This window comes from Xiphophorus hellerii, chromosome 5, assembly GCF_003331165.1.
Source record: "Xiphophorus hellerii strain 12219 chromosome 5, Xiphophorus_hellerii-4.1, whole genome shotgun sequence".
NCBI classification, from domain to species: Eukaryota; Metazoa; Chordata; class Actinopteri; order Cyprinodontiformes; family Poeciliidae; genus Xiphophorus; species Xiphophorus hellerii.
The window spans coordinates 12,920,909-12,933,567 of NC_045676.1; the positions used below are offsets into that span (position 1 = coordinate 12,920,909).

Sequence of the window (12,659 nt, forward strand, 5' to 3'; positions counted from 1 at the left end):
AGTACTTTCAGTATTTACACTTTGCCAATAGAATTGGCCATGAAGTATGAGTAGGACGATTATTTACATTCAATTGTTTGTCAATAGAGCTCTTCTTAGGCTATTGTATATTTGTTCAAAGTGATAATTTTTTACTCAAATGATTTTGTGTATGATGACATGCTTAACATGTGCAAATTGCTTTACTTTCCTTTATGTTTTCAATCTAATTTTTCTAGTTATTTTTATTGGTGATCATGGTATACTGCAACAAATGTTATTTTGTTGGAAATATCAAAAATATATTTGCAATGAATACGTTCTTGGTAATTTGGTCACAACTTAAGCGAAGGTTTATTTAGCATTGCATTTATTAGCTTTCAAATTAGCTAGCAGAAGATTCGAAGCCTGTTCAGCGATTTCTGGCTAAAATAGAATCATAATTCCTATTGAAGCAAAGCCATCAGCTCTAAATCAATTAATGTTTTCTGAGCTGAGGTTTAAATCGGCTCCAAGTATCTAAACCTATGGGGCCAGACCGGTTAAATTAAGGTCAGGGGATTACCTTCAGACATCACCCTGCTTCCTGACACGTCATTAATCTGATCACTTAGCTGGTGTTTCCCATTTGTTTGTCTTTACGTGGAAGAAACCCTGAAGCGAAGGAGTCCATGGAGCCTGACAGCGGTACTCCCGGTGCGTCTCTGCCGGCTTCGGAAGTTGCTGGTCCAAAATGTTTCCGCAGGACAGAAGTGATGGAGTCTCTTTCCGTTCAAGGCGCAGGGTGGCTCTCTTCCCCCCTGTGGAGCCCCCGCTCCAAAGCGAGAAAAGCGAAATTAGACGGTGAAATGTCAAGCGACGGAGCGTGGCTGGATGACCACTCGGATTTTACCAGCGCGTACTTTTCACGCAGAGCGTCAGTGTAAGTTTTTGCTACTTCTGACGGCCGAGTGTAATTAATAACGTTTAAAATATTAAATAGAATGTCCCTTAACATTCACACGGGTATACAAAAGTATGGATTTTACTTTATTGTTGAAAGCTGAACAGTTTCTCAAAAGAAAAGGGTGCAAAACTCGATATTCTTAAAAACATTGTGTTTCTCCCAGCCAGTATCTGTTCTGGCTCCGCTGGTCTGGAGCTCTTTCTACTGCTCCAAACGGATCCACAATGACACCCATTACGCTACTAATGACTATAGAAAACGTTTAATATTTTATCAGAAACAACAAAAACTGGGCATTTCTCTCCCTGTTGTACTTTCAAACTTGGTAAGGGGTCTGTTAATATTAACACATTATAATACTGTGTTGGAAAGATTCAATGAGAAATTTTGCATAGTTGGAATTGTGGGGGGAAAAAGGAAATAATTATGACTGCAACTGTGAAAAAGTTTAATTGCAAGTCAGCCATTTTGGATTTTTGAGGTCAGAATTGATGTGAGGAGTCAAAGATGTCCCTCTTGGAATGCAGATTTTAGGGGACCCTTGATTTAGTCTGTTTTATTTTTTCAACCTTGAACATTTCTTCTTTTTTTTTTCTCAATACAAATAGAACAAAATGAAACTATGTCCTTCGACCAACACAAAGTCCCAATAGAAAAAAGATAGAAAAGGAAAGCTTTTGTGTGTTTATTTTGTGTTTATGACTGAAAACACCAGAAGAAGGCCATGTTTTGTTGTAATACTATTTTTGAAATGTCTGTTCAGACGGTAATATTTGGAAAACCCTACTTGTTATAAAAACAAGTTCCCGCTACTTTTTTAGGGGAAACTCTAACTTATTAGGGTTAATCAATTAATGATCAATTAATCAAATTATTTTTGATTAATTGATTTATCTTTTTCCCATTTCTTAAACTATGCTCAGCACAAGAGGCTCCAGACTTCTTTGCATTTGCAAGTTTGATGTCCATCACCTGTGCAGCTCCTGAATCAGCCAATGTTTACTAGCAGCTGTGCTTCAGTTGTTTATCATTACTTGGCTTCCTGTGTTTGATTTCAGGATCTGTGATCCTCAGGCAGATATGACACCAAGGTTTCTGAAGAGCATGGGAAACCTGGACATCATCTCCCACAAGGACAGATGTGACTGCCAAGTTTCTCATGACCTCCATGACCCTCTAATGATGGCTCCTCACCGCAGAACGTCTGTTCCCGTTACTCCAATCCTTAGTGCTCCTGATAAGACGGATTGCTCCTTATGGCCTTCAGTTTCTCCCTGTCCTCCCATTTGTCTTTGCTCCAACAAGTTGCCCTTTGCTCCTTATGCTCAGCCTTCAGTGGCTCCAAATAGTGTGTCCTGTGGCCTCGGAGAAGGCTGCCCATGGATGATAGGGCTCCTGGGAGGAGGGCTGAGATGGATGGGATCTGTGGCAGAGCTCTGTCAGGGAGCTCTCAACCATGCGGGGGAGCTGCTGGCTGCTGAGGGTGGTGCCCTTTCCCTTGTGAGAAAGGTCTACGGTGGAGAAAGTGATTTAGAGGAAGTGATATCCTTGACAGCAAATGGGTGCAGCCAGGCACACCAGAAAATACTGCAGGGTGTCATGGAGCTGGTTTTGGCTACAGGATCACCAATAAACCTAAGAGATGCTCAGAAGGTATTTTATTTTGCATAGTACCTTGAAAAGGTTTCTGTACCTCCAAACGTTTTCAGATTTGGTCATGTTGCACTATAAAAATATAGCAGCTTACCACAAAGAAAACATGTGGAAGAAGCTGCTTTTTCACATGAGACCAAAAAATTTACTTTTTCAATTGCTGTTTGGTGGAAAACCATCACTGACCGTAACCCTTAACACAACATCCCCTCTAAATATCAAAAATAGGATCATGGGATCAAAAATACTTTACTGATCCAATAAATGTTAAAAATTCTAACTTTGACTAGATCATTAATCAACTTAGCTGTTCATAGACTGAGTTTAAACTTTTTTATGTGTAACAAATTATTTAATTTAAAGAACCACCTATAGTGGTTTATATATATATATATATATATATATATATATATATATATATATGAGTGTAAGCATTTCATTTCCTTACACTCTCCAATTTGGGTTGATCTATCACACAAAATTTTATTGAAGTTTGTGTTGTTATGTTTTCCATGTGACATAAAGTGGAATAGTCATATTCAAGTTTGGAGTGAAAGATTTAAAATCTGAATTAACCCTATTTATGAAGATCATAAAGAGTTAGCCTCATGTGCCCTCTGATTTCGCGACATGTTTGACAACATGATCGTCTCATGGCTAGTGGGAAGCAAGTCACAAAATCCCAGATGGTGTAGCTGCTTTTAATCCTTTTAGACATAGTCTACTGATAAAGTGGTTTGCTAAGCTGAAGTAATTAGCAATTATGCTGTGCTTTCAGGGTGGCACCATTTGGCTCTAACCAGGTTTATTCACCCAAACATTCACTTAAAGCTGTTCCCAGTAAATATGTGAACAAAATAGATGCTGTACTTTCCTTTTCTGTAAACCAAACACTATAAATATACTGACATACATTTGAAGTTCTGTGTAATAACTATACTTGAAGAGGGTTTAGGAACCAAACTGAGAGTCTTTTTCCCAAAAACCTGCAGTGATGCAGTAAAATGTATGATTTACTTGATGACATTTGCACAGCCACCGTGAGGAAAGGTGGCAGAGGCCACCAAAAGACTTACATCTGATGCCCTCTCCAGCCCTCGTCTTTATGGCCAACGTCATTAGGGATGAGTTATTTCCTGGTACAGTTAGAACACACGTAATCCTTTGTCACGACGGATATGGAAAGGTATTCTAGCAATTCTAGCTATTCCAGTTATGGATCAGTCACAAGCATTCAAACTGTTGAAGTCCTTTCACATTTTGTTATTTTGCAACTACAAACTTCAATGTTTATAAGCTTGATGCTTTTCATATTTTTTGTTTTAGATAAAATAGGGAAAGTGGGGTGTGCATTTGTATTAATTCCTTTTGAGTCAATATTTGTTTGTGCTTATTTTTACCAAAATATCTCAATCTCAGCCAAATGAGATAGAGTATATGTGAACATCCATTTTTAAGCTTTGCCAAATGTTTTCAATTATATTGAGGTTTGTACTTTGACACTGTTCTATTCTAATGGAAGAATATGGTTTAATCTAAACCATATTTAGGTTTACTTCAAGGTTTGCCCAATATTTACCACTCCCCGTCAACTATGTACAGCTTCTCTGCATAGAGCTGTACAGAGAAGTTGTACAACTCCCAAAAGCATTAATTTTTGTGTTTGACTCCCAGATAAAATTCAAGTTAAATCCATCAGGGCTTATGGTTGTTAAGTGTTCAAAGCCTTTGCAAGGCTCAGTGTGCCTGCATACTGTCAAAATGTTTCTGCATGGAGGTTGGTTAATAAGTAATATATTCTGTTGCCAAATTACACAAATATCTAACACATGCATTTTTTCTGTACCTGTCTTACATGCATATGTTTTTAAAATAAGTGAGGCCCTTGGAAATAATATTGTAAGACTTGTTTTATTTGTTTACTTCTGCAGGATCCCAAGTTCAAAGTAGACAGTAAACAGTGCCTAAAGATTAGGACAGTTTTGAGTGTTCCTATCAAGAACCACAGGCGAGAGGTAACATTCATCACAGTTCTATTTGTGTATTGATTTTGCGCCTGAAGTTCTATCAATACTGCATAACAATGACTTATGTGATTTGTGTTTTAGATGTTGGGTGTGGTGGTAATGATCAACAAAAGAAAAGGCTGTGATTCCCATCCTGCTTTTACCTCCATGGATGAAAAGGTGAGAAATGGAACCAGTGGATGAGAGTCTTTGTTAGAATATGTATCAATTCCTGCCTGGAAAAAATGTTTATTAAATTTTATTATTCAGGTAACATCCAATCATATGGATGTGTTGGGGATGGTTCTGGAAAACATCCAGCTGTATGAGAGTTCAAGACAAGAGGCTAAGCGCAGCCAGGTAGCAACATGACATCTGTTGTGTGTTGACAAAATAAATCCCTCAATGTGCATGCATACTGTATATTTGTGTGTCTGTTAGGCTCTGATAGAAATGGCACAGGTGTTATCAAGGGAGCATCATTCTTTTGAGGTTCTGCTGAGCAAGATGGCCGCCACAATCATGCCTTTCACTCATGCTCAATACTGCACTATCTTCATCCCCAGTGACCAAACCTCAGTCACAAAGGATGATCAGGTTGATCTTCTAATTAACATCATATTTTGCATTTTATTAGTTGTTTGTTGTATCACATGTCAGGTTTGTATTATATCATACAACATTGTATTTTCTGCTGCTTTCTGGCTTTTACCGTAGATCATATTCTCATGTGTGATACACTTGGAGTGTGAAGAGCTTGGATCAACTTGCCAGATCTACAGAAGGTATGTCCTGCAGACAATGAGACCTTTTGACAATTTAACATCTTTCATTTTTAGATTTTTGGTTAAAAAAAGAAATCATGTGTCTATATATTTTAGGGAGCATGACATCAGTGATATAGATTTGTCACATGCTTGTGAAACAATGAGGGCTACAGAAACTGTTAATATGGCAAAGAGCGCTGTTGAATCAGAGAGGAGTATCGTCTGCTGTCCTGTGAGAAATGAAAGGTCAGAAAACGTTATTGGTAAGTTTCTTGAGTTTATATATTTATCACTTACTTTTATCTAAAATGATTGTTGAGTGATGATAAACTTTAAAGTATAGTTTGATCAAAAAATGGACAAAAAACAGACATAAAAATATGTCTGTTTTTAACTGGTTTTTAAAAAGACAACAAGTCACTAATCTGAAGTCCTAAAGAAGAGTTCCAGATTCTGGGAGCTACTGAACAGAAGGCTTTCCATTTTGATAACATGGACTTTCATGGCCTCTTCTACACCTTTACAGATTTATTCCCAAAAAAATTGATATTCACTGAAAATTCGAGTTCTTTTAACAATTCAAATTAAAAATTAGACTCATATTTGATGTAGATTCATTACAAAGAGAGTGACATATAACAGGAGCAGCATGATTTTCTGCTAAAGACTGAAGACTATTAAACATCCTGAGTTGCTCAGTGTCTGTTTTTCTGTCCTTTAGCTGTGTGCCAGCTCATAAACAAACGGACCAGAGACTCAGATGAACTGGAACCCTTTAATCGATATGACGAGCGACTCCTGGAGGATCTGGCTGTGTACTGTGGCCTGGCCTTGCAGTATGCTCAAGCTGTAAAGATCACTGAAGTGAGAAGGGCCAGCATAGAGGTTACAGAAGAGGTAAGAGACTGCTGTATGTTGTCCTCTTAGTCACAGTTTTCAGGTTGCTCCTAGTGACATCATTCTATCTATGAAACAAATATAATCCTAAAAGTTGTTTTTCAGGTCTGGTTTATATCAGTCTGGAAAAGCCTGGAAATTAATTTGAATATTTTTCAGGTCTAATGGGTCTGTGAAAAGAAATTACAGTATGCCCTTCCTTGTTTCTGTCTTTAATTATTTTTTGCCCTTCTTTTCCTCTTTCCTACCTCGTATTATTCTCTGCCCTTCCTGTTTTGTGTCCTACGTCCCCTCTTTTCAGGAAAGATGCACAGAAATATGTTCTTTCCTTCTTATATCCTTCTCTCTTTCCTTCCGACCTACTGTTCTGCTTCCTATGTGTCTATGTACCCTTCACCCCTTTCTTTTGTCATGCTACTCTTCCTTCTGTCTTTCCCTCCATCCTTAGATCTTTACATCTTGCCTTCCTTCTTTGCTTCCATCTTACCTTATTTCATTTCTTGTTTCTACATCACTTCCTTGTCCTTCCTTGTTTTATTCCTTTTTATTTTCCTGATGTTCTTCGTTGTTTTCTCCCTTGATTCCTTTCTTCTTTCATTTTTTGTTTCTCTATATAGTTTTCTACATTAAGTCTGAGATATGCAAGAAGATTGTTTTTGTGTCTGGTCAGTGATTTCTGTGTATGTTTGGCTATAAATTCACTAAAGACCTATGCCTTTTAAGAATGTTCTGACAGCTTTTAGAGGAATGCCTAACCGTTTAACCCTGGATGGTACAGTAAATGTGCTCAGATTAATCCATAAATTTGCCATACAGAGGTGTAGTTTTTGGCATTGTTGCCTCTCTTCATGATATGAAATATGAGTTTCAGAACGTTTTTTAATTGTGGTTCTGAGTATTAGAAAAGCATGTTTCTTACTTTGTTTCTAATTTTTTTAATTTACTTATATGGATGTTAATCTTGCAGATTCTTGCCTACCACCTCACTGCAGCAGAAGAGGACATTAAGGCACTGCAGGTGATTTCTTGTTTTGCTCTATCCATTCTTTCTTTCAAAGTAGAATCTACATGTTGACTGATGTGATATTTACAAAAAAAACTACACCTGACAAAAACACTTCCCACTGGCTATTAAGCAATGCTTTTTGATTACAAAAATAAAATGCACATTTGTTTTTGTGTGGTGGTGCTGGTTTTGCAGGAGACCACAATCCCATCAGCAGAATCACTGAATATTTTGGACTTCCATTTCTCTGATTTTGGCCTACCAGAAGACGCCACCACTCAGGCCACAGTTCGAATGTTTCTGGACCTGAATTTAGTGCAGGACTTCAACATTGATTACAAGGTATCTGATCTGCTTTGTTTCTATTAAAGCAAGCTTTATTTGTAAAGCAGATTTCCTTCTCTCTAAACCATAATACCAATATGTCAGTTATCTTTCTTTCCTGCATAGAGCCTTTGTCAATGGGTCCTCACTGTGAGACGTGGCTACAGGAGCCACCTTCCTTATCACAACTGGAGCCATGCACTGAGCACTGCTCAAAGTATGTTTGCTATGCTCATGGCAACAGATCAGCTACAGGTGAGTGAATGTATGAGTCACAGACTAATAAATATGGAGGGTATTTTTATATGTATAATAGTGTGTGTACAAGTGAAGTTAAAAGATGATTTTTTTCTTTGAATGACACTCACTGTATCCACTTTGACTAATTGTAAACTTGGACTGTCAGAGTTTACCATCAGGAGAACATTAGCCATTTTGAACATAAATCTGGTTGAATAACAGATGCGGCTTTGTCTGACTTTTTTCTTCTACTTTATTTCTATTGTTTGAAGAGCATCTAAATATTCAAATGTATTTTTGGGTCATTTCTTCAATAAACAAAGATTTAATGCAGTTATTATTGATTTACATGAATTAATAAGATGCAGATTTAGACAGCTGGAAATGGCAGGGAGTTTCTGGGGGCGGGGGGGTCTGATGTAAATAACATAAATAAAACAACAGTATGTATGTTTTTGCTCATCTCATTTGATCAAAATGTATACAGACTATACACAGAGATTGGCTCAAACATGAAAAGGAAAATATTTTCTCATACATGGGACAAGAAAAATTAAGCTGATTATACTCAATTATTTTGGTCTTCATACCTTCCTTTTAATGTCTTTGTGTCTCAGAAAAATTTTTCTCGGCTGGAGATCTTAGCATTGATGATAGCCACCCTGAACCATGACATTGACCACAGAGGAGTTAGCAACTCCTACATAGAAAGGTGAACTTTTTTTCATTCAACTCATAATTTATTTTTCAAATAAGCAGTGATATATCATAAATACTAATACTTCTTAAACACTTTCACATTTTGCTACATTATTTCTACAAAATTGAATGTATTTTACTGGAATTTGATGTGATGATGACCAACACAAATTAGAGCAAAATTGTGGAAGAGAAATGATTGCAGGTATCCCTATTAAAAAAATCTGCATAAATCTATATATTCTAAATCATAAATGCAAATCTGAAAACAGTGGTGAGCATTTTCATTGATCACCATGTTCCCTGACAGCCATAAATAAGATATTTGCAGCCAGTGAAGTTTGCTTGAATACCTTAGTGAGAAGCATCATGGAGATTAAGGAACACAATAGACAATTCAGAGAGAAAGTTGTTAGAAGCTTAGAAACATTTTCCAAAGTTCAACCTTCTATAGATGACTGTTCAGTGCAGATGACTGTTCAGTGCAGATGACTGTTCAATGTCTAAAGCCAAGACATGGAAGATAGTCTACAAATGGAGGACATATATACACATATCAGATGGTACTTAAGATAAATGCAAGAAGATCTGTAGAAAAATTAAAGGTGTGACTGAACCTGGTCATACAACATGACTATGACAGAAAACATACCTGAACATGTATAAAAGGCTAGCTCGAAATTATGAAATGGAAATTTATGGTCTAAGATGAACTCCAGGTCTTGATTTAATTGAAATGTTGGGAGATGTAAAACAGACTGTACATGCAAGAAATCTCTCAAACATCTCACAGCTGAAAGTGAGGAATAGAATAAGCTGACCTCAGAAGAATGTCAAACACTTATTGACGCCTATAAGAAGCATCTCAATGAAGTTTTTTAAATTAAAGTGGTAAAACTAGCAATTAGGGAGAGGGGCGTCCTAATTTTTTTCTCAGCCTCAGCTAAGAAATGCATTTTTGAGAAAACTTGTTGAACCCTGCAAAAGATTTAAGACCGTTTCAGAGGATCACCTTCCATCAATACTGAATTGCCAAAACCATGTGTACCCTTTGTCTCCACTTCACCATTATGCACTACTTTGAGTTGGCTCAAAATTGACAAAATGTGAAAACATTTAAAGAATCTGGATACTTTTGAAAAGCATGTTACGCTGTGTTCTTTCTATCTTGTAGGTCTCAGCAGCCTTTAGCTCAGTTGTACGGTCACTCCTCTTTAGAGAACCACCACTACAACCTGTGCATCTTCATTATGAATAACACCGTAAGATCTGATCTCCTTGGGGGTTTTTTTCCATTATTTTTTCAACCTTTTTAGTTGTCTCTTTTTAAATTATTTGTCTTCCTCTCTTAGTCTCTCTCTGATTTTCTTCTAGGGCAGCCAGATCCTCAGCAACTTATCAGATGAGGACCACAGATCTGTACTGCACATGATCAAAAGGGCAGTTCTTGCTACTAATCTTAACATCTATATGCAGTATGTCTGGAAAAAAATTGTCAAAGTAGGAAGCGGTCCGGCCTTGTATGAGAAGAATTCTAACCCATCATAAATTCCTTTACTGTGCTATTTGTAGAAGAAGAGGAGAATTTTTTTCTCTTGCTGAGAAAAGCAGGGTGAACTGGAGGAGTGAGAAACGAAGAGATTTGCTGAGGTGAAAGTGAAGATAATTCATTTGAGAGTAATTTATAACTATGCGTATAGTAAAAGAAAGTGAAGAGTTGTCTTTTATGTTATTAATTTACCTGACAGATCAATGCTGATGACAGCTAGTGACTTATCTGCTATCACAAAGCCTTGGCCCGAGCAAAAAAGGGTAGGCCTCAGAAAATTCTAATTACGTGAATAAACACAGTCTTTTTGATTTACTACTTGCTTTTACCTTCATTTCTTCTCCTTTCAGATTGCCAACCTTGTTGCCATGGAGTTCTTTGCACAAGGGGACAAAGAGAGAGAGGAGTTTAAAACCAAGCCTATTGTAAGTTGCACTTCATCAGGAGTTTCTGGTACAGTAATACTGTAATACAGACATTACTAACAAAGCTTGACAAATTTTTTGTATTGTTTTGTGGTACAATCTGTTAAACAGTTATTTATGAGATAGTATAGTAAACTGACAACATGGTGACTGTACTTTGGACAAAACTGAGTTAAAAGGATTTTTATTGTTGTATTTCAATGTTGTTTGTCTGATAGAATATGGATGTATTCTTGAAGAATACATCCATATTAGAAGCTGGTTTAACTTCTTCCTCATCAGGACGTAATGGACAGAGAAAACAGCACCCGTCTGCCATACATGCAGGTTGAATACATTGATGAGATCTGCTTCCCTCTGTACAAGGTTTGACATTGCAATTGATGTTTTAGGTACAGTGCTTTGCTCAAGTATGAGTCAAACTAAAAAAAATTTTTGTTTGGGTTATATTGTAACTACAAATTTCAATTGATTTTATTAGAAGTTGATGTAATAGATCAAAACAAAGTAGCAAATTTAATGAAATTGTAACTCTGGGTGTGTGTTTCTTAGTTGTTCGGATGGAAGGGAAACCTCTGGCCTAGTCTGAAGTTTTTTGCAGCCTCTGATGGATTTCCCCCAAGAATATACTGTATCTAGCTCCATCCATACTGAATCTAGCGCCATCCATCTTCCTATCAGCCTTCCTGCCTCTATGTGCAAAAGCATCCCCGCAGCTTGCTGCTGCCACAGTAATGTCTTAAAGTGAGGACTGAATGTTTAGGGGACGTGTAGCGTTAGCTTAACTTTACATAAAAAGTTTTGCATGCCAGTCACAAAGTTTGAGCTAATTGGTTTATAAAACATTGTCGGTCTGTCACAGAAAATTCCGATAAAGATTAGGGTTGCATTGAGACAAAATGTAGAATAGTTCAATAAGTATGAAAACTTTTGTGAGGAACTATATGTAAGTAAGATCTACACTCTTGTTACTTCACTCTAATTGAATCTTTACTTACCCATCCATCCTCTCTTTCTCTCTCTGTGTTCAACTCAGGCTGTGTCAAAACTATTCGACAGCTGCTCTCCATTGGTGAATGCTTGTAAGAAGAACAGAAAAAACTGGTTGCATCTTGCTGAAGGCACACGGGAAGAAAAGCTTGAAGAAAACTGCAGTTTATACTTTGAAACTGAAATACTTGAAGAGGAAGAGGCAGAAAGAGGAGCAGAACAATTGGCAAAAGAAGAAAACACATGATATTTTGAAGCATTTTTTGGACACATCAGAACTGAAAATGAATCTGGAACCCATTGCCAGTAGGCTGATTTTTATTCCTCTACCTACACCTGAATTTTGAGCTACAGGAATCTATAACAGAAAAAAAAAAAATTAACAAGTTTGTATGTGCTTTGATGCACTTTAAAATTGTGAAAGCCCAGATGACAATTACTTTGGCAAAGTTAATTCACAACATTTGAAGTAATGGGGGGGATGCTTCTGGATGTATTTTAAGGCACAACTTGGCACACTCTGAGTCCTTGTGTGAAATTATGTAGAAATAAGAAGAAATCGTTCAAGATATCATGAACAGAATTGAAGACTTGTTTGGTACAATTTCCAATTATTCAATGTGTCACATTATTGTAATCAAACAACTTTATGCAAGGACAAACACCATACGAATTTGCAGCCACCATACTATTTTGGAGTGAAACAGTTTTTTTGTCCCAGACACAAATGTGTTTCGGTGTGAAATGATCAAATCATTCCCAGAATAAAAGCAGAAGACCTTGTAGAGATGCAAACTGAAGCTGTGAGAGAGTGTCATTAATCATTTTGCAACGAGTTATTTACAAACATGGCAAACTCTTCAAAACACAAGGATGTTGAGAAATAGCTACAAATGTTTTGTCTCCTATTTTAAAAAGTGAGATTTATTGTAGAGATTCATTTCAAGCCTTTATTTGTGGTCAGTTTTATAATTAGAATTTGAGTGTTACATAATATCAATTTTAACAAAGCATTTTTAATGTATACATGTTAGGTATTGGTGATATTATAATCATAGGGAAGACTGCTAACTTTACACATGTCCAGAAGACAGTCATTGACACCCTCCACAATGAGGGTAAATTACAAAAGGTCTTTGCTAAAGAAGTTTTTTTTCAAAAAATGTTGCACCCAAGTG

General features: G+C 36.8%; 1 protein-coding gene across 1 annotated transcript; it reads left to right on the plus strand.

The window, feature by feature from the left end:
* The first annotated feature begins 668 nt into the window (after positions 1–668).
* pde5aa (phosphodiesterase 5A, cGMP-specific, a) lies at positions 669–12,275 on the plus strand. The gene is made up of 20 exons (XM_032562057.1): positions 669–901; positions 1,984–2,578; positions 4,510–4,593; positions 4,687–4,764; positions 4,855–4,944; positions 5,026–5,181; positions 5,302–5,369; positions 5,466–5,614; positions 6,073–6,248; positions 7,216–7,266; positions 7,450–7,596; positions 7,705–7,833; positions 8,436–8,530; positions 9,692–9,779; positions 9,892–9,992; positions 10,090–10,167; positions 10,266–10,329; positions 10,417–10,491; positions 10,774–10,857; positions 11,528–12,275. The coding sequence occupies exons 1-20, from the start codon at positions 735–737 to the stop codon at positions 11,726–11,728; spliced, it is 2,676 nt and encodes an 891-aa protein (XP_032417948.1). The 5' UTR covers positions 669–734; the 3' UTR covers positions 11,729–12,275.
* Positions 12,276–12,659: the final 384 nt, after the last annotated feature.

Coding starts and splice junctions, on each gene's coding strand:
- pde5aa (XM_032562057.1), top strand. CDS start 735: ATGGAGTCTCTTTCCGTTCAAGGCGCAGGGTGGCTCTCTTCCCCCCTG. Junction 7,267..7,449: donor AGGACATTAAGGCACTGCAG/GTGATTTCTTGT, acceptor CTGGTTTTGCAG/GAGACCACAATCCCATCAGC. Junction 10,858..11,527: donor TCTGCTTCCCTCTGTACAAG/GTTTGACATTGC, acceptor TGTTCAACTCAG/GCTGTGTCAAAACTATTCGA.